The sequence below is a fragment of the Lynx canadensis genome, chromosome C1 (genome assembly GCF_007474595.2).
Source record: "Lynx canadensis isolate LIC74 chromosome C1, mLynCan4.pri.v2, whole genome shotgun sequence".
Classification (NCBI taxonomy): Eukaryota; Metazoa; Chordata; class Mammalia; order Carnivora; family Felidae; genus Lynx; species Lynx canadensis.
Genome location: NC_044310.1, coordinates 285,846 through 308,658, shown reverse-complemented (window position 1 = coordinate 308,658; position 22,813 = coordinate 285,846). Strand labels below are relative to the sequence as shown.

The window sequence follows — 22,813 nt, the reverse complement described above, 5'->3', positions numbered from 1 at the left end:
ATATTCGGATGCACCTGGGACCTCCAGATACTCAGGCCTCCCTCTCCCTGGCAGCCCGTATAGTTCGGGCCGGCAAGGGCACTTCGGGGCCCAACGTGAGCTGGCTGGGGCCAGAGGAAGGTCCAGATGGGGGGCGGAGTACGGCCGTCACTCCTGGGGGATGAACAAATAGCAGTGTTCTTGAGAAAGTCTCTTTATTGACATTTGGGCTCTTGCGGGGGTGCCAGGGACCCCAGAGCAGCAGGGGGTCAGGCCTTTGGGGAAGCCCGAGGAGGGGGCTCGGTCCACACAGGGCAGGCCATTCTGCCAATGTGCACTTCCCTTCACTTTGCCCCCACTCAGGGCCAGGGAAGCAAGCATGTCACGGAGGCCTCAGGTCACTCTGAATGCCATGCTGACAAGCGAGGCAGCCCCAGTGTGGCGGCTGAGGAGCGTGGGAATGCTCTGGGATAGCACTGTCGGGCCACGCGGAGAACCACAGCACGATGTGGGGGCAGAGGACCTGTGAGCTTGCAGGGCGGATGCCATTCATGCGAGGAAGGGGTGGGAGAGGCCTGTGAGCTGGGACATGAGGTACAGAGGCCCCAGGGGGAATCAGGAAGGGACTCTGAAGTGACACGGCTGTGCCGTGTGGTGGCCTGGATGCTAGCAGGGGACATGGCCCTGATCCCAAAGACCTGGGTGTACTCAGCCCACCCAGGAGGCCACTGCACTCCCACCGCCACACAGAGGCAGGTTTTCTTGCCTCCCGGCCTTGGGGCCACAGCAGGCAGTAGGCTGAGCTTGGCTCCTCACAGAGTGACCATCAGACAAGCTGGGAGGGGGAGTCAGGGTTCCTGGACCCCAGGCACATGGGGACAAGTGTGTGCTTCTTGACTTTTGTCTGGGGACCCTGTAATCCAGGGCACAGCAGCAAGATGAGGGGGTGCGGCAGGGTGCATTGGGAGAGCAAGGGTGCGGTGGGTGGGCTGTGACTGGCCAGACCGGGCTGGCTTTTCTCAGCTCCCTGGCCTGAGACACAGCGGTGTACAGCGCCCTCTAGTGGTTCTGTAGCTCCCCTTCCCTGGGAATGGACCCGCCCTCCTCGGGAGCGGAGGCTGGCCCGCAGACCCCTGTTGACCCCAGGTCCCACCAGCACTCCAATGCAGAGGCGAGAATGGGTTCCAGCAGTCCCTGACCCCGCGGGTCAGGAGGAGGGCCTTTGGGACTTGGTGGTAACCACGGAGAGGTGAGGGCAGGGTGCGTGAGAGGGAGCAGTGAGGAGGTGTGCAAGCCGGGGTGGGGCTGCCCCGACCCTGAGATCTGAACTGGAGAGGGTGCGAGTGGCTGGGGGACGGGGGTGGAGAGGGGATTACGGCTGGACCTGGACACTTAGTGGTCGTAGGGGGCTTGGACACATCAGAGGCCCTGAATCCCCCCCTCCTCCCCCCCCCCCGCCCCCAACCTGAGGTCTGGGTCCATGGGCAACGGGAACACCTGAGGCCATTCATGGACCGGCCGGGGTAGGGCCAGTGCCGGCTCAGCACGTCCTTCAGGGCTGTCCTGCCATGGCTGTGCCCCCCCCCCCCCCACGGCCTTGCCCTCTGGGCCTCTGCAGCTCCAGGCCTGCAGGGAAGTTAGGGCCCGTGGAGGTGGTGGAGAGGGCAGAGCCCGGGTACCTTCTTGGCCCAGAAAGGAGCTGTGCCTGGACAGGCCCCCTTGGGGCCGCCTCTGTGGAACGATCTCGGCTTTGAGCAAGCCCTCCTTTGCTTGGGGATCCGGATCCTTTCCTGGGGATCACAGAGCCAGGCAGTAGGGCTCATGCGGGTTGTGGGACTTCGGGAAAGTCCTGGTCTGTGAGGGACACAGGGTGATGTGGAGGAGCCCTGGACCTGCGGGCTTCCCCGCGACAGAGGCAGCCCCCCCCCGCCCCCCGCCCCCAGGGCAGAGCAGGAAGGAGGCTGTGGGGAGCTCATCCCCCTTCCAGTAGGACAACACCCCCGCATCCCTCCACCCTAGGCCTCCAAGCACAGGGCCCAGCAATGCGGCAGAGAAGCCCCCACGGGAGCGCCTTGGGGAGCGAGCGTCGGGGAGGCCTGGGGCCACCTGACCCGCAGCACGGGCCGTCGGTAACAAAGTAGCCTTTATAGGTCCCAGAGGGCGCCGCTGGCCCGCCCGCTAGGAGCCGCGATGGCCCGCGCTCTTGCGCTCCTCCTCCGCCAGCCCCGGGGACGGCTCCCGCGCCGGGCCCCCTGCTCCCTCTCGCGGCCGCTCGGCCCCGGGCTCCCGGCTCTGGGCGCCGCCGTCGGGGCCGCGGCCCGGGGGTCGGGGCCGCGCGTGCGCGCCGCCGGGCCCCCGGGGTGGTGCGGGCGTGCGCGCGCCTGGCCGCGGGGCGGCGCGGAGCGGGGGCGGGGGGCGCAGGGCGCCCCGGGAGCCCCCGGGGCGCGGCCAGAGGTCGGCCTCGCCGTCGTGCAGGAGCACGAAGTGGCGCTGGGACAGCAGAGGCAGCATCTTCTGGCCGCGCAGGCTCTTCTGGAAGGTCTCGAGCGCCAGGTCTGGGGGAGAGAGGGGAGCGGGGCGCGGGCTCAGGGTCCCCGACCTCGCGGTGGCGGGGCTGAGGTCGTGCCGGCGGGGGGGGGGGGGGGGGGGTGGGTGGTGGGGGGGGGGACCCAGGCAGGGATGAGGCGTGTCGGGAGGCTGGCACGGACGCCTTTTTCCTGTGGGGCGTGAGGTTTCCACGCAGGCCCTCTGGAGGTTCGAGAGCTGGGCGCGGGCTTCTGAATTTGGGGGGCCGGTGGGGTGGCGCATCCCAGGCGGGGCAAGCCGCGAGGAGCCGGTTCGAGGGCTCTGCGGGCTGCACGGGGGCCTCACCCAGGGTTTCCGTGACCACGCCCGGGATCACCTCCTTCAGGACTTCACAGTTGGTGTGCAGGGCGGGGTTGGAGTTCATCTCCAGCAGCCACACCTGCAGGCACCCCTGGTTAGCGTCCCTCCCCACCAACGCTTGGCCCACAGGAGGCTGAAGCCCCGGTCCCCTTTAGTCTTGTGATCCTGGCCCGTCACTTCTTTTCTGTGGCCTCACTCCTCCTATTTTCCAAGGAGCTAAGACGCTGAGGGTCTGAGGGTCTGGCCTTGAGGGCTGCCCCACTTCAGGATCTTGGCAGCGGGTGGGGGAGTCTGACTGTAGGCTCCACCCCACGGGCTTGCCTGGGTGGTCAGGGTGTACACAGAGGCCCCTGCCTCCTTCCACCTGCCTACCGAGCCCCATTCACCCTGGGAAACCTCGGCAGTACCTTGAAGTTTTCGTCGATCAAGAAGTCACAGCCAATGAGGTCGAAGTAGCCCAGCTTGCATTGCAGCTTGGACTTGACAGCCTGGAAGCAGTGAGCCATGATCTGCTGCATCCGCTTCTGTGGATGGGGGCAGGGAGGCGGTGACCGGATGTCGCCCGTGCTTACATCTCCCAGGCCTGGGACCGCAGACACCCCTCACCTGCATTCCCGTCTGTGCCCTCACCTGTGCTCCCGCCAGGTGTCCTTCCTGCACAGCCACACCGCCCACACTTGCATACGGAGTCACAGACTCACAGCTAGAAACTCATTCACTCTTAGTTTACTCCTTCAGCAAACATGTGGAGCTCCTCCCGCATGGCAGGTACGGGGGTTCAAGACTGAGGACAGCTTTGGGCAGATCACTCACAGTAATGGCGACAGGAGGCAAATGTGGCACCTGAATCACTGTATATTTTGTGCAGCACATCAAGCAATAAGTGCTGATGAAGAAAACGAAACAGTGTTAGGGATCGGGGGTTCTGGGGGGATGGCTGTAAAAAGAGGTATGGTGTGTTGGGCCTCATTGAGGAGATAGTGAGCGGACTGAGCACAGGGTCTGGGGGTACGGCATGGGGAATTTGCGGTAAGAACAGCTGTAAGTGGGAGCCTGAGGTGTTGGGGGGACAGAGTGAGACTGCTGTGGTTGGAGCAAGCTGGGGGGCGGGCAGCAGGAAATGAGTCCCAAGTGGTGCCGGTCACATTGTGGGGGCATGGGAAGACGTTACCTTTCATGCTAGAATCAGAGCTGTTGGAAGGCGGGGCACAGGAGGGGCACAACTGATTCATGACCTAATAGGATCTGCTGGCTGCTATGCTGAGAGAAATGGAGAAGCCATGAGGAAGTTGTTGGAATAATTCGGGTGGCTTGGGCAGGTAGAGGTGGTGGGTTGGATTCTGAACACATTTTGAGGTGGAGCTAACTTGATTGGTTTATGAATGGGTTATGAGCTGTGGAAATAGTTATCCCTAAGGGTTTGGTCTGAGATTCTGGAAGGATGGAGTCCCCATCAGTTGAGAAGAGGAGGACCATGGAGTTCCCATCAGTTGAGAAGAGGAGGACCATGGAGTCTGAGATATTTAGGAGCTTGCTGATGGGTGGGACAGGCCCTGGGATCTATGGCTCAGGAGAAGGACCAGGGCCAGATGTTTAATTGTGGAGCTAGGAGACTTCATCCCAATGGGTGCAGATAAAAAGCAGGGCTCTGGACCTCAAGAGAGCAATAGTTAGGATGGGGGGCAGGGGAGCAGCACAGGGGGCCAAGAGGGAGCAGGCGAAGTCCTGGAAGCCATAGGGGTAGAGCACCAGGGGGTGAGCAGTTGTGTCCAAACTGGCTGACAGATGAGAGAAGAAAAGGACTGGGAATTGACCCCTGGGTTTGGCAACAAGGAGGTCACTGCCGACTTCAATGAGTATTTCAGTGACACACTAGAGAAGCCTCACTGGAGTGGGTTCAAGGGAGGCAAGGAGGATATCAGCAAAAATGGCAGAGGAAGGACATCTGAAAATAAGCCACTCCATAGAAGCCACCAAAAAAAAAAAAAAAAAAACAAAACAAAAACCTGGCAAAGAAAATCATCAGAATCAACTTTTTAAGAGCTCTGGAAATTAACCAAAGGCTTGAAGCAACCTGAGGACTGCACAGGAAAGAAAAATCTTGAATCTTGGTAAGAACAGCAAGCTTTGTAGCATTTTAACTTGACCTGGTTTTATCCTCCACTTCCCAGCTCAGTGCTAGCCTTGAAAAAAGTCTGCATTCTCAGTACTGGAGGTAGCAGAATGGACCTGACTTGCAAAGAATTGTAGCTGTTTGTTGTGATCTCTCTGCTGCTTCCCCCTCCCCACCAAAAGACCTCACTTGGAAAGAACTAAAGGAAAATATGAGAATGATGTCTTACCAAATAGAGCATATCAGTGAAGAGACAGAAATTATAAAAGGAAACATACAGAGATATGGGAGTTTAAAAGTATAGTAACTGAAAAATGAAATTCACTAGAGGGGCTTAACAGTAGATTTGAGTTGGTTGAAGATAGGTCAGTTGAGATCATTTAGTCCAAGGAACAGAAAAAAGGGAATGAAAAAAAAAAAGCTACAGAGACTTGTGGGACGCCATCAAGCCAACACACATAACGGGAGTCCCAGAAGGAGAAGGGAGTATGAGGCAGGAAAAATAGTTGAAGAAATAATGGTAAAAAAACTTCCCAAATTTGATTTAAAAAAAAAGTCTACACACTCAAGCAGGTCAGTGAGCTCCAGTTCGGATAAACTCAGAGATCCTCCCTCCATACCATAAGCAAACTTTCTAAAGACAAAAAGAGAATATTGAAATCAAGAGAAAAGTGATGAGTCACAAGGGTGCTTAATAGGATTGACAGCCAACTTCTCATCAGAAACCATGGATTCCAGAAGGCAGTGGGATGACACATTCAAATGCTAATGTGTGCCCATCAACACAGATTTAGAATTACTGCTTTATTTAGTTGTTTTTTAAATAAGAGAAAAAAAGTAATTACCAAAAAATACATTAATATGGCCTTTTACATTTAACTATGTAGTTACCTTTATGAGAGTGCTCTTTATTTCTTGTGAAGTCAAGCTACTGTCTAGAGTCCTTTCATTTCAGCCTGAAGGACCATAGGGCAGTTCTACTAGTGATAACTTCTGGTGTTTAAAATCTTGTTTTTTGGGGCGCCTGGGTGGCGCAGTCGGTTAAGCGTCCGACTTCAGCCAGGTCATGATCTCGCGGTCCATGAGTTCGAGCCCCGCGTCAGGCTCTGGGCTGATGGCTCAGAGCCTGGAGCCTGTTTCCGATTCTGTGTCTCCCTCTCTCTCTGCCCCTCCCCTGTTCATGCTCTGTCTCTCTCTGTCCCAAAAATAAATAAACGTTGAAAAAAAAAATAAAATCTTGTTTTTTGAAGAATAGTTTTGCTAGATATAGAGCTGTAATTTGTGAGAATAACAGCATCAAGGGATGTAAAGAACTATGTAGGAACAATAGGTTTTTTTTTTAATACTATTGAAATTAGCTTGGTATTAATCCAAACGAAATTGTTATAAATTAAGATGTTAATATTAATCTTCAGGGAAACAACAAAGAAGATAATTCAAAAATATATAGTAAAAGAAATGACACTAGAAATTGTACACTAGGAAATATGTATTTAGCACTAAATGAGGCAGTAATGGAGGAATTGAGAAGCAAAAAAGATATGACATATAAAAAATAAATATAAAAATATAAGATGTAAATCCTACCTTATCAGTGATTATATCAAATGTAAATGGATTAAACTTTCCAATTAAACTAGAGAGATTGGCAGAATGCATTAAAAAACCCTTGATATACTGTTTATAAGAGACTCACTTTAGATTCAGAGACACAGGTTGAAAGTGAAAGGATGGAAAGAGATATATCATGCAAACAGTATCAGAGAGCTGACATGGCTATACTGATATCAGAGAAAATAGATTTTAAGACAAAAATTGATACCAGAGAAAGGAAAGGACACTGTATAATGATAGAACAAGATGATGTAATAGTTATAAACATACATACACCTAGCAACAGAGCCTCAACATACATGGAGCAAAAACAGAATTGAAGGGCAAAACAGACGATTCAATAATAATAGTTGGAGACTGGAATACCCCACTTTCAATGATGGATAGAACATTTAGATAGAAGAACAAGTAGATGGAAGACTTGAACAACACTACAAACCAAGTAACCCTGCCGGAGACGTCTATAGAATACTCCATCCACAACAGCAGAATGTACATTCTTCTCAAGTGCACATGGAACACTCTCCAGGGTAGACAGTATGTTAGGACATATAGCAAGTTCCAGGAATTATTAAAGGATTCAAATCATAAAAGTATGTTCTCTGACAACAATGGAATGAAATTAAAAACCAACAAGAGAAAGAAAATTGGAATATTCACAAATATGTGGAAATTAAACAACACACTCTTTAGTAACAGATGAAATGAAAATAGAACATACAAAATTTTATGAAATTCAGTAAAATCAGTGCTCAGAGGGAAATTTATGGCTGTAAACACCTATATAAAACCAGAAGAAAGATCTCAAGTCAACCTTAAGATTGAGATCTCTTCAACCTTAATAAACGAGAAAAAGAAGATAAAAATCCAAAACAAGCAGAAGGAGGAGCACCTGGGTGGCTCAGTCGGTTAAGTGTCCAACTTCAGCTCAGGTCATGATCTCACAGTTCATGGGTTCGAGCCCTGTGTCAGGCTCTGTATCGACAACGCAGAGCCTGGAGCCTGCTTCAGGTTCTGTGTCTCCCTCTCTTTCTGACCCTCCCCCACTCATGCTGTTTCTCTCTCTCTCTCTCTCTCTGTCTCTGTCTCTCTCTCTCTCTCTCAAAAATAAATAAACATTTAAAAAAACAGAAGGAAGGAAATAAAGATCAGAGTGACTATAAATGGAAGAGAGAATAGAAAACAACAGAAAAAAATAAATGAACCCCAAAGCTGGTTCATTAAAAAGATGGACCAAATTGATAAACTCTTAGTTAGACTGGCCAAGAAAATGGAGAGAAGACTCAAATTACTAAAATCAAGAAAGAAAGACCTTACACAGAGATGAAAATGATTATAAAAAGGATTATAATTGTTTGTAGAACACTATGAACTGTTGTATTCCAAGCAAATTAGATAACTTGAAAGAAATGGACAAGCTCTTAGAAAGACAAACTAACAAGCTTGATGCAGTAAGAATCAGAAAATATGAATAGCCTATAACAAGTAAAAGTTGAGTTGGTCATAAAAAACCTTTCCACAAAGAAAAGCCCAGGACCAGGTGACTTCACTGGTGAGTTATTCCAGACATTTAAAGAATTTACACTAATCCTTCACAAGCTTTCCAAAAATAGAAGAGAAAGAAATACATCTGAAACCAGACAAACATACAAGAGAGTGCTACAGACCAGTATTGCTTATGTGTGTAGACACAAAAATACTCAATGAAGTACTAGTGAACTAAATCCAGCAGCGTACTTAAAGGATAATATACCATGTCTGGGTGTGATTTATGCCAGGAATGCAGGAGTGTTTCTACAAATGAAAACCAGGTAGTGTATTGCAACACATTCATAGAATGAATGAAGTGGCAGCAATCAAAACAGTGTGGCACCGGCATCAGGACAGACACACCCACCAATGGAATAGAATTGAATAGAAATAAACCCATACATATCTGATCAACTGATTTTCAACAATGTGCCAAGGATGGTCTCTTTGACCAGTGGTGCTGGGAAAGCTGGATATCCACACACGAAAGAATAAAGTTGAACCCCTACCTCACACCATACAAAAGTTAATTCAAAATGGAGCAGTGACCTAACTGAGAGCTAAATGATAAAACTTTTAGAAGAAAACACACAGGTACAAATCTTTGTGACTTTGGATTTGGCAATGAATTCTTATATATGACATCAAAGGCATGCATAACCAAATTAAAAATAACAAATTAGGGGCACCTGGGTGGCTCAGTCTGTTAAGTGTCCGACTTCAGCTCAGGTCATGAGCTCATGGTTTGTGAGTTCGAGCCCCATGTTGGGCTTTGTGCTAACAGCTCAGAGCCTGGAGCCTGCTTCAGATTCTGTGTCTCCCTCTCCCTCTCTCTCAAAAACAAATGAACATTAAAAAAAAATAGACAAATTGGACTTCATCAAAATCTAACATTTTGTGCAAGAAAAAGGACATTATCAATAAAGTGAAAAGACAAGAACAGGAGAAATATTTGCAAATCACATATTTGATAAGGGTCTAGTATCCAGAATATATAAAAAGCTCTTACAGCCTAACAAAGAAGAATGGACAAATGATCTGAATAGAAATTTTTCTAAAGCAGACCTGCAAATGGCCAATAAGCATACGAAAAGATGCTCAACATCAATCAAAACCACAATGAGACCCCACTTCACACCCACTGGATGACTAAGAAAGAAAAAGAAAAAGAAAAAATAACAGGTGTTGGTAAGGATGTGGAGAAATTGTAACCTTTATGTATTGCTGGTGGGAATGTGAAATATCGCAGCCACTGTGGAAAAGAGTTTGGTAGTTCCTCAGAAAGTTAAACCTAAGTTACCATATGACCTCACGATAACATTTCTAGATATATACCCAAGAGAACTGAAAATATGTTCATGCATAAACTTGCACATGAATATTTACAGCAGCGTTACTCGAAATAGACAGAAAGTGGAAACAGCCCAAATGTCCATCAGGTGACAAATGTTTACCAAAGCAAATTGTATGTCCCTACCATGAAATAGCGTTGAGTCACAGAAAGGAATAAAGTACGGGCACATATTGTATGACTCCATTATTATGAAATGCCCAGAACAGGGAAACCCATAGGGACAAAAGTAGATGAGTGGGTACCAGGGACTGGAGGGAGGTGATGAGAGTCTGATGGTAGGTATGGGGTTTCTTTTTGAGGAATTGGGTGGTGATAACTGCACGACTTTGTGAATATGCTAAAAACCACGGAAGTGTACACTTTAAAATGGTGAACTTCATGTCATGTGAATTGTCGACAGTGAGAGAAAGAGAAAGAGACAGAGAGAAGCTGGAGCCCCTCCGAGTGGCCAGCCTCCACACCCACAGCACACACGTAGACACACGTGAGGCACACTTCCATGCAGGTGCATGCCCTCAGGGACTTCCGAGCACCTTGTGCCCTGCACCTACCCCTCATGTACCCTAAGGGGTCTTGACCCTTACCCCCTCCCCACAGGCTGGCACCGGGAAGAAGCACACGGACCGTAAAGGTAGTAAAGACCCAGTCCCTAGGGAGTCCCTTGGTCTTCCGGAATTTGTCGTTGATGTAGCGGTTGAGGTGGTCCATGCTCCATACCGTGTCCTCCTTGAGCAGCATGTACAGGGGGCTCTTCTTCTGCATGAACTGGGGGGCAGTGCAGCATCTGGAGCCCACCACTCCAGAACACCCAGAGGCCCTGCCCCTGCTGAAGGCCCCTAAAGAGAGCCTCACGCTAACCCAGCTACCCAGTGAGTCCACAGAGGTCCTGACCACCCCAGGACACCCTGCGGTGACACTGCCTGCTGAGACCCTCCCCAGCACTTTCTTCCGTGAGACCCTCTCAACCGTCAAGTCTCCCACAGATCCTCATGGAAGGCCCCCACCTAGATCCTCTCATGAAGATCCTTCTGTAGAGACCTCTGCCTACAGGATCTCTCCACGGAGGTCCTCAGAGACCTCGTTTCCTACCCCTACCCACACCCCATCCGCACCTAGAGGGAACCAAGCTGGGGGTCAGGGACGCAGGGCTGTCAGTCATCAGTCATTTCACCAGGATGCCCTTCCCTGGCTGAAGGTGAGAGGTGGTGCCGACTGCGAGCAGGGCAGCCCGGGATCACCACCAGGCCTGGGCCACCTCCGGGCCCCTGCCACCTCTGGGTCTGAGCTTCCGCCTATAGCTGAACTCTCCTCTGCGTCCCAAGCAATGATCTTGTCCCAAAGCTTCAGAGAGGGCCCTCATCTGTGGGGTGCCCTTACCTGGTTGGTCAAGTGGCCACTGAGGTCGCTGGAATGGGGGTCATAAAGGCTGAGAGTGAGGCGGGCATAGCCGTGACCAAAGAAGACCATGTACGGCGTGGCACAGGCGATGAGCAGGTAGGAACGCACGTCAAACTTCTTCCCATCCAGTAGCAGTGGGTTCTGGATGTACCTGGGGGACACATGGGGGCTGAGCACATGGCTGGCCTATCCTGTGTCCCCTTGGCCCCCCAGACCAGTTCCTCAGCACCGCTTGTCCCAGGTGTGATCTGTGGGCCCTCTCTTCTGGCTGAGTGAGTGTCCATCGTTAAGGGGACATTTCTGAGCCTGAACAAGTCAGGGAATTGGGAGGGAGGGTCTGGCCCCTAAATCTCAGCCCGCTGCATGATCCGGGGTGCCCAAGGGGCAGGAGAACGTAGTTGTGGCAGCAGCCACCCTGGTGGATGTGGAGGTCCAGAGGGACCTTTGTGAGGCCACATTGCCACCCATCCACCTCCCCATGTGAGGCTGTGAGTCAAGACCCTGCCCAGGGGCCCAGGGAGCAGGGGAGGGGTGGTCCCTCTGGCTGCAGCCTGCAGGCCGCGGCTGGCTGGGCTGGGGACAGAACAGAGGCTGGCCTTCCTGCAGCAGCAAACTGCCCGAGCCCTCTCTGCCCTGCCCCGTGTCCAGGAGCCTGTGTGTGTGTGTGTGTGTGTGGGCATCTCTATCAACCCGGACGAGATGTGACACCCCCACTTCTGCTGACCACACAGAGGCCCAGCTGGGGGCACCGCAGCTTTCCATTTCCAAGCCCGCGCTCCCAGGCACCAGCGGGGCCCAGGGTCAGCGCCACCCTGACCGACGCCCTTTATGGTGCCCTTGCCCAACACCTCTGCACGACCCGCGCCTGAGGCGCCCGGAACGGCATCTTGCGGTAGATGGGGTCGTCCTCGATGCTCTGGGTCTTGACTTGCAGGGCGGCGACTTCCTCCTGGTTCCTGAGCAGGAAGATGCCTTTGCCCTGGTTGGAGGCCGTGGGCTTGCAGATCCACGTCTGATTTTCTGTGGGGAGAGCCACCTGAGCTCCTGGCTGGCCCCGCCCCGTTCTGACCACGCCCAGCCACGCCCCCAACCGCCCTCCCGGCCATGGTCCCGCCCCCTACCAGGCTCCGCCTCCACAAGGTCCGGCCTTGACCCTTCACCTTGACCCATCGCGGCAGCCTCAGCCCAGACCACGCCTACCTGGCTCCACCCTTCCCCATGACCACGCCCCCGCCACGACTCCGCCAGGCCTGACCCTGCCCTAATGGAGCCAGGTCCTTGGTCCGTTCCTGAACCTCTCTGCCCAGAGCGGGCCTGGCGTCCAGTGACCTCTCACCATCAAAGAGAGTGAAGAAAGCCTCTCTCTCGTCCCTGATGTCCAGACGGTAGGTCTCTGGGAAAAATTCTTCCATTTTCAGGGCTCTGGCGGAGCAGGGGGGGTGGGGAAGACACAGGGAAGGCTGTCCCCTCGCCCTAGACTAGCCAGCCTAGAAAAGCCAGCCTTCCTAGGGGTCTGACCTGGGGGCAGCTGGAGGGACAGGTCCACTGGAAGGCTGGTTGCCTCTGCCAGGAGCACTCTTTTCGGGGTCCTTGCACACCTGGCTTCTCTACGGGCTGCAGGCTGCCTCACTCACATCCTGGCCCCTCTCCCACCTCCTTGCTGTTCCCCGCGCCCCCTCACGCATTGTGAGTGGACAGTTCAGAGCTGTGTCCCCAGGCTAGGACAGTGCCCAGCACGCAGTGAATGGTCTGCATGGGTCCCTGAGCACCCCGGCCCAGTCCAGACCTCTTCCCCTGGCTTGGGGTGCCCTGTAACCGCCAGGCCGTCCTTCAATTTAGGGCAGAATGGCTCCTCCCAGCTGGGCTGAATGCTGCTACCTCTGTGGCCCAAAGCATCCTGGGCTGGTCCACGCGAGCTCCTCAAGGGCGGAGGTTGTGTCCTTTCTGGATCTGTACCCCAGGGGGACACAGGGCCTGGGCTGAGCGGCCACTCGGTAGTGTGTGGAGAATGGATGGATGGGTGTCTGGAGAGGTGAGGAGGCGTGGGTGTGGATAGGTGGGTGGTTGGGTAAATGGGTTTTGGATGGAAGTAGGTGGGTGGATGGGCAGGTGGTCCGGTGGGTAGACAGATGCTTGGAGGCGATCGATTAGATTTGTTGGCAGAACTGGGTAGGATGGAGGTGGCCGGCTGGACACGTAGATGTGAGGTGAGGTCACGGATGGCCAGGTAAGTGGGGAGGCTGCCTGCCTGGTGGAGGGCGGACGGGGGAGGCGGGTGGTGCACGGCTGGTTGGATGGGCAGGCAGATGAGCGGACGGTAGTCGGATGAAGACCCACGGCGGCTCAGGCAGGGCTGTGTGGTGGGCGGGGGGAGGGGAGCAGGTGGCAGTGGTGTGGGAGGTTCTGGGGGACGCATTAGGGTGGGTGGACCGCGGTGGGTGTGTGCACAGATCGCTGCCTGGTCCGGGGGGTGGGCAGATGGAGTGGGCGGCAGGTATTTGGGGGCGCTTGGATGTAGGTGAACAGACAGAACGGGGAGCGGGCTGGTCCCACGGAGGGTGTTCAGGACCAGCGGCTGGCACGTCCGTCCGATGGATGGTGGTGCCGCTGAGCAGAGGGCGACGGTGGGTTCGCGGGACGGGGTGTGGCGGGGGAGGACACGTGGGTGTGCGGTGAGTTGGTGGTGGGTCCCAGAGGGCCGGGGCAGGCTTACTTGGCCTGGGCACACGGTGATGTCTCGTGGGTCCTGCTCACGACCCTCGAGTACTCCCTCAGGGCACTGAGCAGCCCGATCTTGGTGGTGAGGAGCTTGTTGTTGGGGAGCTGGTAGAGCAGCTGTTCGCCTGGCGGGTGGAGGCCCGGCTGGCATGCGGGGCTGCGGGGCCACCACAGCCTCCCCCCGCCCCTGTGGCCACCACCTCCCCGGGTGGAGGGCAATGGCACCACCCGGCCCCCGGCTCTGGCCCCGGGGGGGCTCTTGCAGGCTGTGCCAGATCCCACGGCCCCTCCCCTGCTACCTTCCCGGAAGCTGTAGTAGCTGTCTCTGCACTTGACCTCGCACCACTTCAGCTTGTAGTCCTCCCGCCGGCTGTCCTCAATGCGCTGCCAGCCCTTGCCCTTGCAGTAGGAGCTGATTCTGTGGAGGCACAGGGGCAGCGGTGGCCGCGGGGGCCTTGGGAGCCTGGGGGTGGGCAGGTGTGCCAGCGGAGGGGACGTGGGGCCCTGAGGGCAGTGGAGCAGGGCCCAGCCTGAGGCCCCCACTCACATGGAGGCCCCGTTGGTGCCTCCGATGTAGAAGTAGGGCCCTTGCCCACTGCCGCGCAGCTGCCTCTCCCCCTCTGGCAGCCGCCTGTCCAGGAGAGAGGCCTGAGGCCTGGCGGTGTCAGCAGCGTCCAGGAGGTCTATGGGCAGGTGATGGGGGGGGGGGGGCGGGGTGTCAGAGGCTCTGGCCTGGCTGGAGGGCTCCCGTCCCCTGGCCCTGCCCCTGCCCCAAGCCCACCTGCGTCTTGGCCCGACTGGCTTGGCAGGTTCAGGGGCTGCTCCTCTTGGCTGCTCCCCATCGGTCTTTTGTGGGCCCAGCCTATGAACGGGGCGGGGTCCGAGGGGGTGGCTGGGGGAGGTGCCCACGGTGAATCTGGCCATCCTGCCCATTTCTAGTAGCCCCTGGGCAGTACCCCCGGCCGCCTGGGCCCATCTCAGTCCTGACCAGTGGGCCTGAGCCTATCTTGGGCAAGAGGGGAGAGTCATCACCAGCCAGGGCCGGCCTTGGAGAGGGCAGGGTCCCTGCTTACCAACAGGCTGGGGGCTCCGTGCAGGGGAGAGCTAGGCTGTGAGGCTGCAGCTGGGGGGAGACGTGGTGCAGGCACATGCCCAGGAGAGTGGGGGTCACAATGTGTATCAATGATGTCATGGGTGACCCATGTCAGGCAGGGGAGATGGGCCCAGGCATGTCCTGGACAGTGGCTGGGTTCTGGGCCAGGCAGGGGCAGTGCCTGCTACGGCTGCCCCTCGTGGTGGTGCCTCCAGACTGTGGAGCGCTGCTGTGTCCCCTCTCTGTGCCTGTTCCGACCCCGGCTCTGCTGTCCTCTCTCCTGCTCAGCTGGCGCAGACCCCACACCCAGTGCCTGGCCTTCTCCTGGCCCCCCTCCCAGTGAATGGCTGTATGTGGTCCCCTGATGGGAATGCCTTCCCTGGGGATGGGGTGCCTGTCCCCAGGGAGGCACTGGACAGGCCCAGGGCTGCATTCACCTGGCACCCGAGTGTGGCTCCGCCGGACCCCTGCAATCCTGGACCACTTGCCCCTCTTCCTGCTGACGTGGGTCCTAGTGGGTGGTCCCCGATGATAGATGAAGCGGGTGCGGCTGCGGGCTGCAGGTGTGGGAGCACAAGGGCGGGGGCAGCTCTGGGAAGACACCACCCCCACCCCTCTGTGGGCCCTTTGGGCAGTCCTCGGTCCTAGCCTCAGGGAGCGATGCCTCCCGGGGTCCTGGACTTGGGCCTCTGCTTGCGGCTGGCTCCTGTCTCTGCGGTGACCGCGGGGCCTGGTGCCCTGTGGAGGCAGGGTCATCTCGGCATCCTGTTTATTCCAGGCGAGGCTTTCCCTGCAGGGACCATGTGTCTGGCATTGCCGTGCTTGGCCTCGGTGGTGCCGGCTGTCAGGTCTCGGGGGGTCTGGAGGGGCACCCTGGCCCCAAGCGGGTGCCCCCTCGGAGCTGAGGGTGGCACGTGTGTCTGAAGTGGGACTGGGCAGTGAGGTGCCTGGCAGCATCTTCACGGCTGCTCTGGGCCCTGTCCCGAGACAACGCCCCCTTTTGAGTGCCCTTTCCCTTGTGGCCAACTTGGGGCCATTTCAGGGAATTTTAGCTATTCTTTGATGGGTCCGTCCCGGTTTGGGGGCTGCTTGGGGGGGTGAAGACTTTGGAAAGGATTGAAAAAGACAAGCAGTGGGGAGGCAAGCACACTGTGGAGTTGGCAGGACAGAGAAGGACAAATCAGGTGTCGGCAGGTCACTATCCAGAGAGGACAGTCACTCTGCAAACACACCAGCTGGTCACCCAAGAAATACTTTAGTCCCCCCTTAGGAGAGGAGAGGAACAAACTGAATAGCTGTCAACACGATTATGGGAGGTGGGCTGGGGTTGGGGGGAGCCTCACACCTCTGCTGAGGGGTGGGCTGAGCACGTGCGGATGGCCCAGAGCCCCTTGCCCCAGCCGTGGCCCACCCAGAATGGGAGGGTTCCTTGGAGGGTGCTGAGTGTGGGGGCTGGACCTGGTCCGGCATGGCTGGGGCGATACAAGCCTGCCGAAAACAGGGAGAACGCGAGCATGTGGGTGCGTGCACCCCAGCCCCCTCCCATGTGTTCCGGGAACCCAGCAGCAAGTCCCAGGAGTCCTGCTGGGATGACCTCCTCCAAAGGTACTCATGTCCAATACCGTCCCTCAGCGGCTTGAGTGAGTGGCCATGGGGTCAACAGGCATCTGAGGGAGGCCCCCCAGGTGTGAGTGGGAGCGCCACGCGCACAGTCACGCACGTGCGCACAGGAAGTGGAAGAGGTGGGGAGAAACAGATGACCGGGAGTTGAAGGAAGGCAACCCCTGGAATGTGCTGGGTTGTGAACGGGAGAGTCGTCGCCCCTGAAAGAGGGCTGGATGCCACCAGAACAAGGGGTCCAGACTACGAAAGAGCTCGTGGAAATAAAAATGCAACAGAAGGGTTGGAAATTCAGGGCAAGGAAACTGTCCAGGAAGACACAGACATGAGAGTGGGAGGAAAATGGAGTTAAGCTGGCATCTGTGGGGCACCCGGCACCGGACTGCCAGGAGCCCTGAGAGGCAGAAGGGTCAGAGGGGGTACATCCAGGGCCCCTGGAGGAGCATGGTCAGAGAAGTTCCGGACATTTCCCCACAGGGAAGTTCCTCAGCAGTTCGCCTAATCTCTCTGTGCCTCTCTTTCTTCGCCCGTAAAGTGGGCTGGCAGGGACAGCAGCCTGATGGGGCTGCTGCGAAGACAGAGGGCTTATTATACACGTGACATGTGTCAACGTGGGCTAGCGGTGGTAATGGCGAGGAGGACGTGGCGACATTTGGGCACGACTAGAGAACGGCCGGAAGAGAAGCAAGTGCACCACGGGGCGGTGGTCGGCTCCGGAGGGAGCAGAGCGTGTGCAAGCCGCGCCTTCCACCGCCCAGAGTGGACGGGGAACTTCCGCAGCGGATTTGGAGGCTTGGCAGCGTGGGCGCGCTCTGCAGAAGTAACCTCCACCTGGCTTTCCTAACTCTGTGCGGGATCCCCCTCCGCCCTGGCTTTCTGCAAGTTCGAGTTAGACCGCTTCACTTTTAACTTAGCGGGACCCACAGTGGTACCTGCTTTTGCTAACTGAAAGAAGTCCGAAGAGGCTCTTTGCCTTTACGGACAAAGGCGAAAAGAGAAAATAGCGTTCAGCGGTTTGTTTTGCAGTGTGCCCTTACAGAGGCAGCGGACAGCTGGCCGGCCCGCCCAGCTCCTTCCTGGGAACCGCCCTCAGCACCCCATGTACAGACCCAGAGCTCTGAGCTGTGTCTGTGAGGATCTGGGCTTTATCTCAACTTATGTTGTGCGTCCATTAGCAAGATGTACCCTAAGGTATCAGAAAAGCCTAAGAAAGGTTATTTTTTGGGTCTGGACGCGCTAGCATTTTTTCCCATACGCCTCTTTGCTTTACAGCATCTTGGCTTATGAAAGCGTTCATAGGGTTGCTCTACTGATGGTGGGAAAACCTGTGTTTATTACATTCACAAAGAAATAAGCCGTGAATCTTCATTTCTTGTCATTCAAATTAACAAAGGTTAAGAGAGAAAAAAGAAAAAAAGGCCCACCGGTGTGCACACAGGCGGGGACGTGTGACGTCTGTGGCTGGCAGGGGCGTAACGGGTGGGGGTGGGAGGTGTGCATGTCAGACCTCCTGGCCCCGCGAGCCTTCTCTCTAGTGCCTGCACTTGTCAGAGTGTCATTCTAAATACAGATGCAAAGCTTTATGCTCAAAGACGTTCACGGAACGCATTTATCACAAGACTCGCAGGATGGGAGCCCCCCACAGCAGAGGATGGCCCCCACATCACGTGTGGCCTGCAGAAGCCCGGGGCAGGTGAAAGCTCGACTTTAGAGTAAATTTTGAAATAAACTTTTTACCTGGTCAGGTAAAAAGACTGGCAGGAAGCGGCACCCCGGTAGAGGATGGAAGGCAGGCCCTGGCGAACCTGGAGGAAATGTTCAAGGAAACGAGAAGACGTCAGTGTCCTGCCGCGCGTCTTCTCCCCAGACACACGTGTCATCGTGGGTTGCTCGGGAGGTGCTGACATTGTTTGATGGGCTGGTGCCTCCCGGCTGGGGGCGGGCTGTCTGGGAGGACGCCCTGTGGGGAATTGGCCCAAGGAAGCAAACGGCCCCTGGGCAAAGGGGCTCGTCCTGAGGAGCCACCCCTTCCCCCCCAGGAGACAGGCTCCTCTTGGCCCGGCCTGGGGGTTTGTGACCCTCACGCTGTGGTGCTGGGGGGGTGGGCCCTCTGCAGAGGGGGCTCATCTCAGCCAGGACGCCCCTCTCCCCACCCTCCTTCATGTCCCTTCTGCTCTTGACAGAGAGAACTGAGAGAACCCACAGGGTCCTTGGCAGCCAGGTGGGTAGGGGACATGGGATGGTGGCCCCAGCCCTCACACTCAGCGAGGACCTGTGCCAGTGGCCCGCCTGTCCCTCTTACCTGCCCAACAAGGTGGTGTAAGCCCTCTGCCGGGGAAACAACAGTGGTGGCCTGGCAACCGTCTCTGGGCAACAGCCACCCAGTGGCCCAGAGGCAAGCAGGTGGGAGGGGCAGGAGGCCAGGCTCCACGGGGAGCTAGTGGGGGGGGGGGGCTTTGGTGGGAGGTGGGGTGGGGCTGTGGCTGGAGCAGGGGCCTTATGTGCACAGTCCCCACACGGGCCTTGCATCCTTCACGCGATCGTCCCTGAGCCTTCTGAAGACCCCAAAACCCACGCCTGGAACCCCAGACCCGACCCCGTAAAGGTTTTCGCGTTCCCTGTTTTACGTGCTCTGTTTCATCTCCGCTTACCACAGCCTCTCATGTGGTGTCCACCGTCCAGCCACGTGGCCTCGCCACCCTCCAGGGTCTTGTGTGGGTCAAGGGCGTCTCTGCTTAGGGTGCCTTCACTTGCTTCTTGCAGGGCTGGATGGTGTCCCCCCAAATGTGTCCATGTCCGAAGCCCCAGAACCTGCAGATGTGACCTTACTTGGAAAAAGGGTATTTGCAGATGTGATTGAGGGTCTTGAGATGAGATCCTCCTGGATTATCTGGTGGGTCCTAAATCCGATGGCCAGCGTCCTCACAAGAGGGAGGCAGAGAGAGGAGACCCAGGAGAAGTCACGTGAAGATGGGGGACAGAGGCTGGAGTGGTGTGGCCACCAGCCCAGGGACGCCTGGAGCCACCAGAGGCCGGAGGAGGCAGGACGGACCCTCCCCTGGAGACTCGGGAAGGAGTGCCCCCACCCCCCACCTTGATTTCTGACCTCTGGCCTCCTGAGCTGGGACGGAGTGCATTTCTGTTGCTTCAAGCCCCCCAGTTCGTGGCCCTTGGAGGTTAATATACCCTTTAAACCGCTCCTTACTTTGGGTGTCCTGTGGACAACCCCCCCCTGTGGAGAGGCTTCCCTGACCCCACGCCGACGCTGGTGCACTCCCAGGCTCCTCGCCTGCCTGTGCTGGTACTGGGGACTTTCAGGGGTCAGTCCTGCTGGACTGTGGTCTGAGACTTTCTGCCCCAAGGTGGCCGTGGGTCAGCCTGGAGGGCAGAGAGCTCCTGCAGCTAAACCCTTGACCTGAGTGATTAGGGCTAGTGGCCGCCAGCCTGGGCCTTCCCGGGGCAGCAGAGGGTGTGGGGGAGTGGGGCCCTGGTCTTTCCCTTGGCCTGAGCACAGAGCCCCCGTACTTGTCTTCCCTCAGGAACCAGTGCGCCCCTCCCCAGTTTACCCCTTGGAGGGCCAGCCCACCACCCTGGGTCCCTGCGGGCTCTGGGAAGGTGGCCCCTTGCCTGCACTGACACAAGAGCTCAAACTGCAAAACCTTGCCTCATAACCCGACAAACTGGATGGTGTGGGTGCCGCCCCAGCCTTTCCCACGGTGGTAATGGCCTGGGGCTGGGCGCGTCACTGTGCCTCTGCAGCCCGGAGCAGGGCAGGAGGATCATTAACCTGCCATCCCCGAGGGGGCAGGTGGGCAGCTGGGGGCCTCTGAGCTGGGGGGTGTGCTGGGGGCAGGAGGCAGTGGCCCAGCCCTACCTCTGGGGCCAGGGAAAGTGGGGAAGAGCCCAGGCGGTAGGTGGGCAGTTGGCGCCTTGTCTGGGGCCAGGCTGTGCTGGCTGGACGCTGGGCCAAAGTCCTCCTGTCGGACTCCATGCAGCCTCCGGAACCTCTGCTTGGTTCCCGTGGGTGTCTGCATGGTCCCCACTTGGTCATCTGACCCCAGAGGCCTTCCTGGGCCGGCTTTACCCACCCCCACCCCAACCACCACCTTCTTGATTGCTCTGGCTTCAACACTGACAGCCCTCGTAGTCGACGTGTCCTGCTCCCCAGCCTCCTCGCACCTGCTACCCCCTCTCAGGGACGTTCCTCCCCTCCCCGGCGTCTAGAACGGTGCAAGTTGGCCACAGGTGCTCAGGAGAGACTTGGTGATGGAAGGAGGGAAGTGGGGGGTGGAGAGGAGGAAGGAGCAGGGAGGGGCCTCCCCCAGAGCCCCCAGAGGTCCCCTCTTCCTGACTCAGCCTGCAGAGCACTTGAGCAATGTGCAGACCCCAGGACCTACTTGGAATTCTCAGGGGGGAAGAAGGGGCTTTGGCGGGGGGGCAGCCGTGAGACTGAGGGTGGGATTAGCATCCAGAAGTTTGGTTTTGGGGATAGCTCTGGACAGAGGACATCTCCATGATGTCCCCCTCAGAGGACTTCTCACAGGGGAGCAGTGGGGAGCAGGGTGGGGGCCTGAGAGCAGCTGAAGATTAAGGGCGGCCTGCCCCGATTCAACCCCATGTTGATGGTCTGGCACCTGGAAGCCACTCCTTGACTGACTGCCCAAGCCTCCGAGATGGGCCTGTGGGGACCTGGTGGGGTCCTGAGCTTAGGCCCACGAAGGGAAGCAAAGGTAGCTTGTACCCCCCCGCCCCGCCCCTCGTGCTGCCTGGGGTGGGGGACAGTGTGGCCCAGGGAGGTGTCTGGGTGCACTACTGGCCACGGGTGCCCTTCTCTGCTCCGCGCTGGAGGTTTGGGGGTCTGGGGCTGTTTCAGTCTTGTCCTCCTCAGGACCCCCCGGCCTGGCACGGGTTGGGGGGTGGTGAGGGCTCTAGGTGGGACTCCAGGGGGCTAGCTGGCTGCAGCCCCCGGGGGTTCTTCTGGCCCCACGGCAGTGCCAACGGCATGACGTCTGCCTCGCCTGCTCGCAGACCCTGACGGCCCCGTCCACCCGTGGACCCGAGATGCACAGAAGCCAGTCACCTCCGCACCTCTCACCCTTTATTACACCGATAATCCATTATGGCTGTGTATCCATTTTGACCCCCTGAGGGGTCAGAGGGCTCCCCGGTCTGGGTCTGGGGTCTGGAGGCTGGGGAAGTCCTGCACGGCCCGTGCCCTGTGGGGGACACGAGGGCCCTGGGCCTGGGCGGGTGTGCACTGCCTGGCTCAGGGCCACTAATGGGCCTCGCCCTCCACCCGGTGTCCCTCCAGGGGCCCCTCCTCCAGCGGTGGTCAGGCCATGGATGAACGGCATTACCAGACAGTATTAGACAATGGAACCCAGATCTAACCGTGTCTGGTAAGACGCCCATCGGCAGGCGGTGGTGCAGGCGGCCTCCAGTCAGCGGCAAACACTTCCAGGATGGCAGTGCCCTGCCCTGAGGAAGCAGTGAGACCCCCGACCGTCCTGAGTCTGCAGAGTGGCCCCCAGAAGTCCTGTGACCCAAGGCAGCCCCAGCACGCAGCCCCCCAGGTGCGTGTGCCTGTGGGCGTAGCTACGGAGCGAATGATCTGGTTTCCCTGCACTTGAACATGAGTATGCTTACTGTGGCACCCTCCCCAGTTCCCTGAACGGCTCTTGGCTGGTTAATGAATAACGGTGAGGCCAGGGTCAGACCCCTCCTCCCTCCCTAGAGGCCGGCTGGGGACCCAGTACAGGGTGGGGTTCCCGGGGCCTAGAGGGGCCGCCCCGGTGCAAGTCAGCTGGGCAGGTCCGGAGGCTGGCATCCTGGCTTCAGATCAAAAAGATAAGACAAAGGGCCATCCCGGCCTCGCCGATGGCAGACAATGTTCCCATTCTCGACTGTGACACCGTGGGGGCTGGTTGGGGGAGTGGGAGACTCTGTTCTCGTTGGGAAACAACACAGAATGTCCACTGCCCTCCGACCGTGGGTTTGGGCCGGGGCACCTGGACACACCGTTGTCCTTCCTGCATCCCTGGTTGACCAAGAGAGTGAGTTCCCCTTTGTAGAGTAAGAGTCCTGGTGTGAGAGAGGCCACCGCCCGTGGCTGGCCTCACTTGACTGGGGCCTCTAAGGGTGGGGCCAGCTCCCACAGGACTGGCCACGGTGCCCTAGACAGCCACGGTGGGTGACCCTGTAGGGTGGACAGGAGGGGCTGTGAAGGGAAGGTGGGGGCTGCCTGTTGCCAACTCCGTGCCAGCCAGAAAATGCATTTCCTCAGGCGGCTGCTGACTGGGCCCAATCTCCACTTCTGCTGACAGCCCTGAGTTCAGCCGCGGCAAACACACAGGGGCAGAGCAGGCGGGGCTGGGTGTGCGGGCCAGGGCCCCGGGACGAGGTTGGTGTCCAGGACATGACAGGTGGCCCTTTTCTGGTCCTAATGTCCCAATCCTCATGGTCTCTCCCTGGGGGTCAGAGCACCCTGAGAACTCAGCTCGGGAGGGAG

At 57.0% G+C, this 22,813-nt stretch overlaps 1 protein-coding gene across 1 annotated transcript; it reads right to left on the bottom strand.

The window, feature by feature from the left end:
- Positions 1 to 1,437: 1,437 nt before the first annotated feature.
- TTLL10 (tubulin tyrosine ligase like 10) lies at positions 1,438 to 21,309 on the bottom strand. The gene is made up of 15 exons (XM_032594355.1): positions 21,205 to 21,309; positions 18,043 to 18,110; positions 15,123 to 15,475; positions 14,374 to 14,454; positions 14,140 to 14,275; positions 13,892 to 14,010; positions 13,588 to 13,717; positions 12,753 to 12,824; positions 12,211 to 12,296; positions 11,723 to 11,894; positions 10,854 to 11,025; positions 10,101 to 10,241; positions 3,273 to 3,389; positions 2,851 to 2,944; positions 1,438 to 2,534 (listed from the first exon to the last, which is right to left on the bottom strand). The coding sequence occupies exons 1-15, from the start codon at positions 21,307 to 21,309 to the stop codon at positions 2,158 to 2,160; spliced, it is 2,223 nt and encodes a 740-aa protein (XP_032450246.1). The 3' UTR covers positions 1,438 to 2,157.
- Between the last annotated feature and the right edge of the window lie 1,504 nt (positions 21,310 to 22,813).

Excerpts from the sequence above, each read along its gene's own strand:
- TTLL10 (XM_032594355.1), bottom strand. The coding sequence starts at position 21,309 with ATGCCGTTGGCACTGCCGTGGGGCCAGAAGAACCCCCGGGGGCTGCAG. Across the intron at positions 14,276-14,373 it reads CCAGTCGGGCCAAGACGCAG|ACCTCCTGGACGCTGCTGAC; the intron begins GTGGGCTTGGGG and ends ACCTGCCCATAG. Across the intron at positions 2,535-2,850 it reads CGTGGTCACGGAAACCCTGG|ACCTGGCGCTCGAGACCTTC; the intron begins GTGAGGCCCCCG and ends TCTCTCCCCCAG.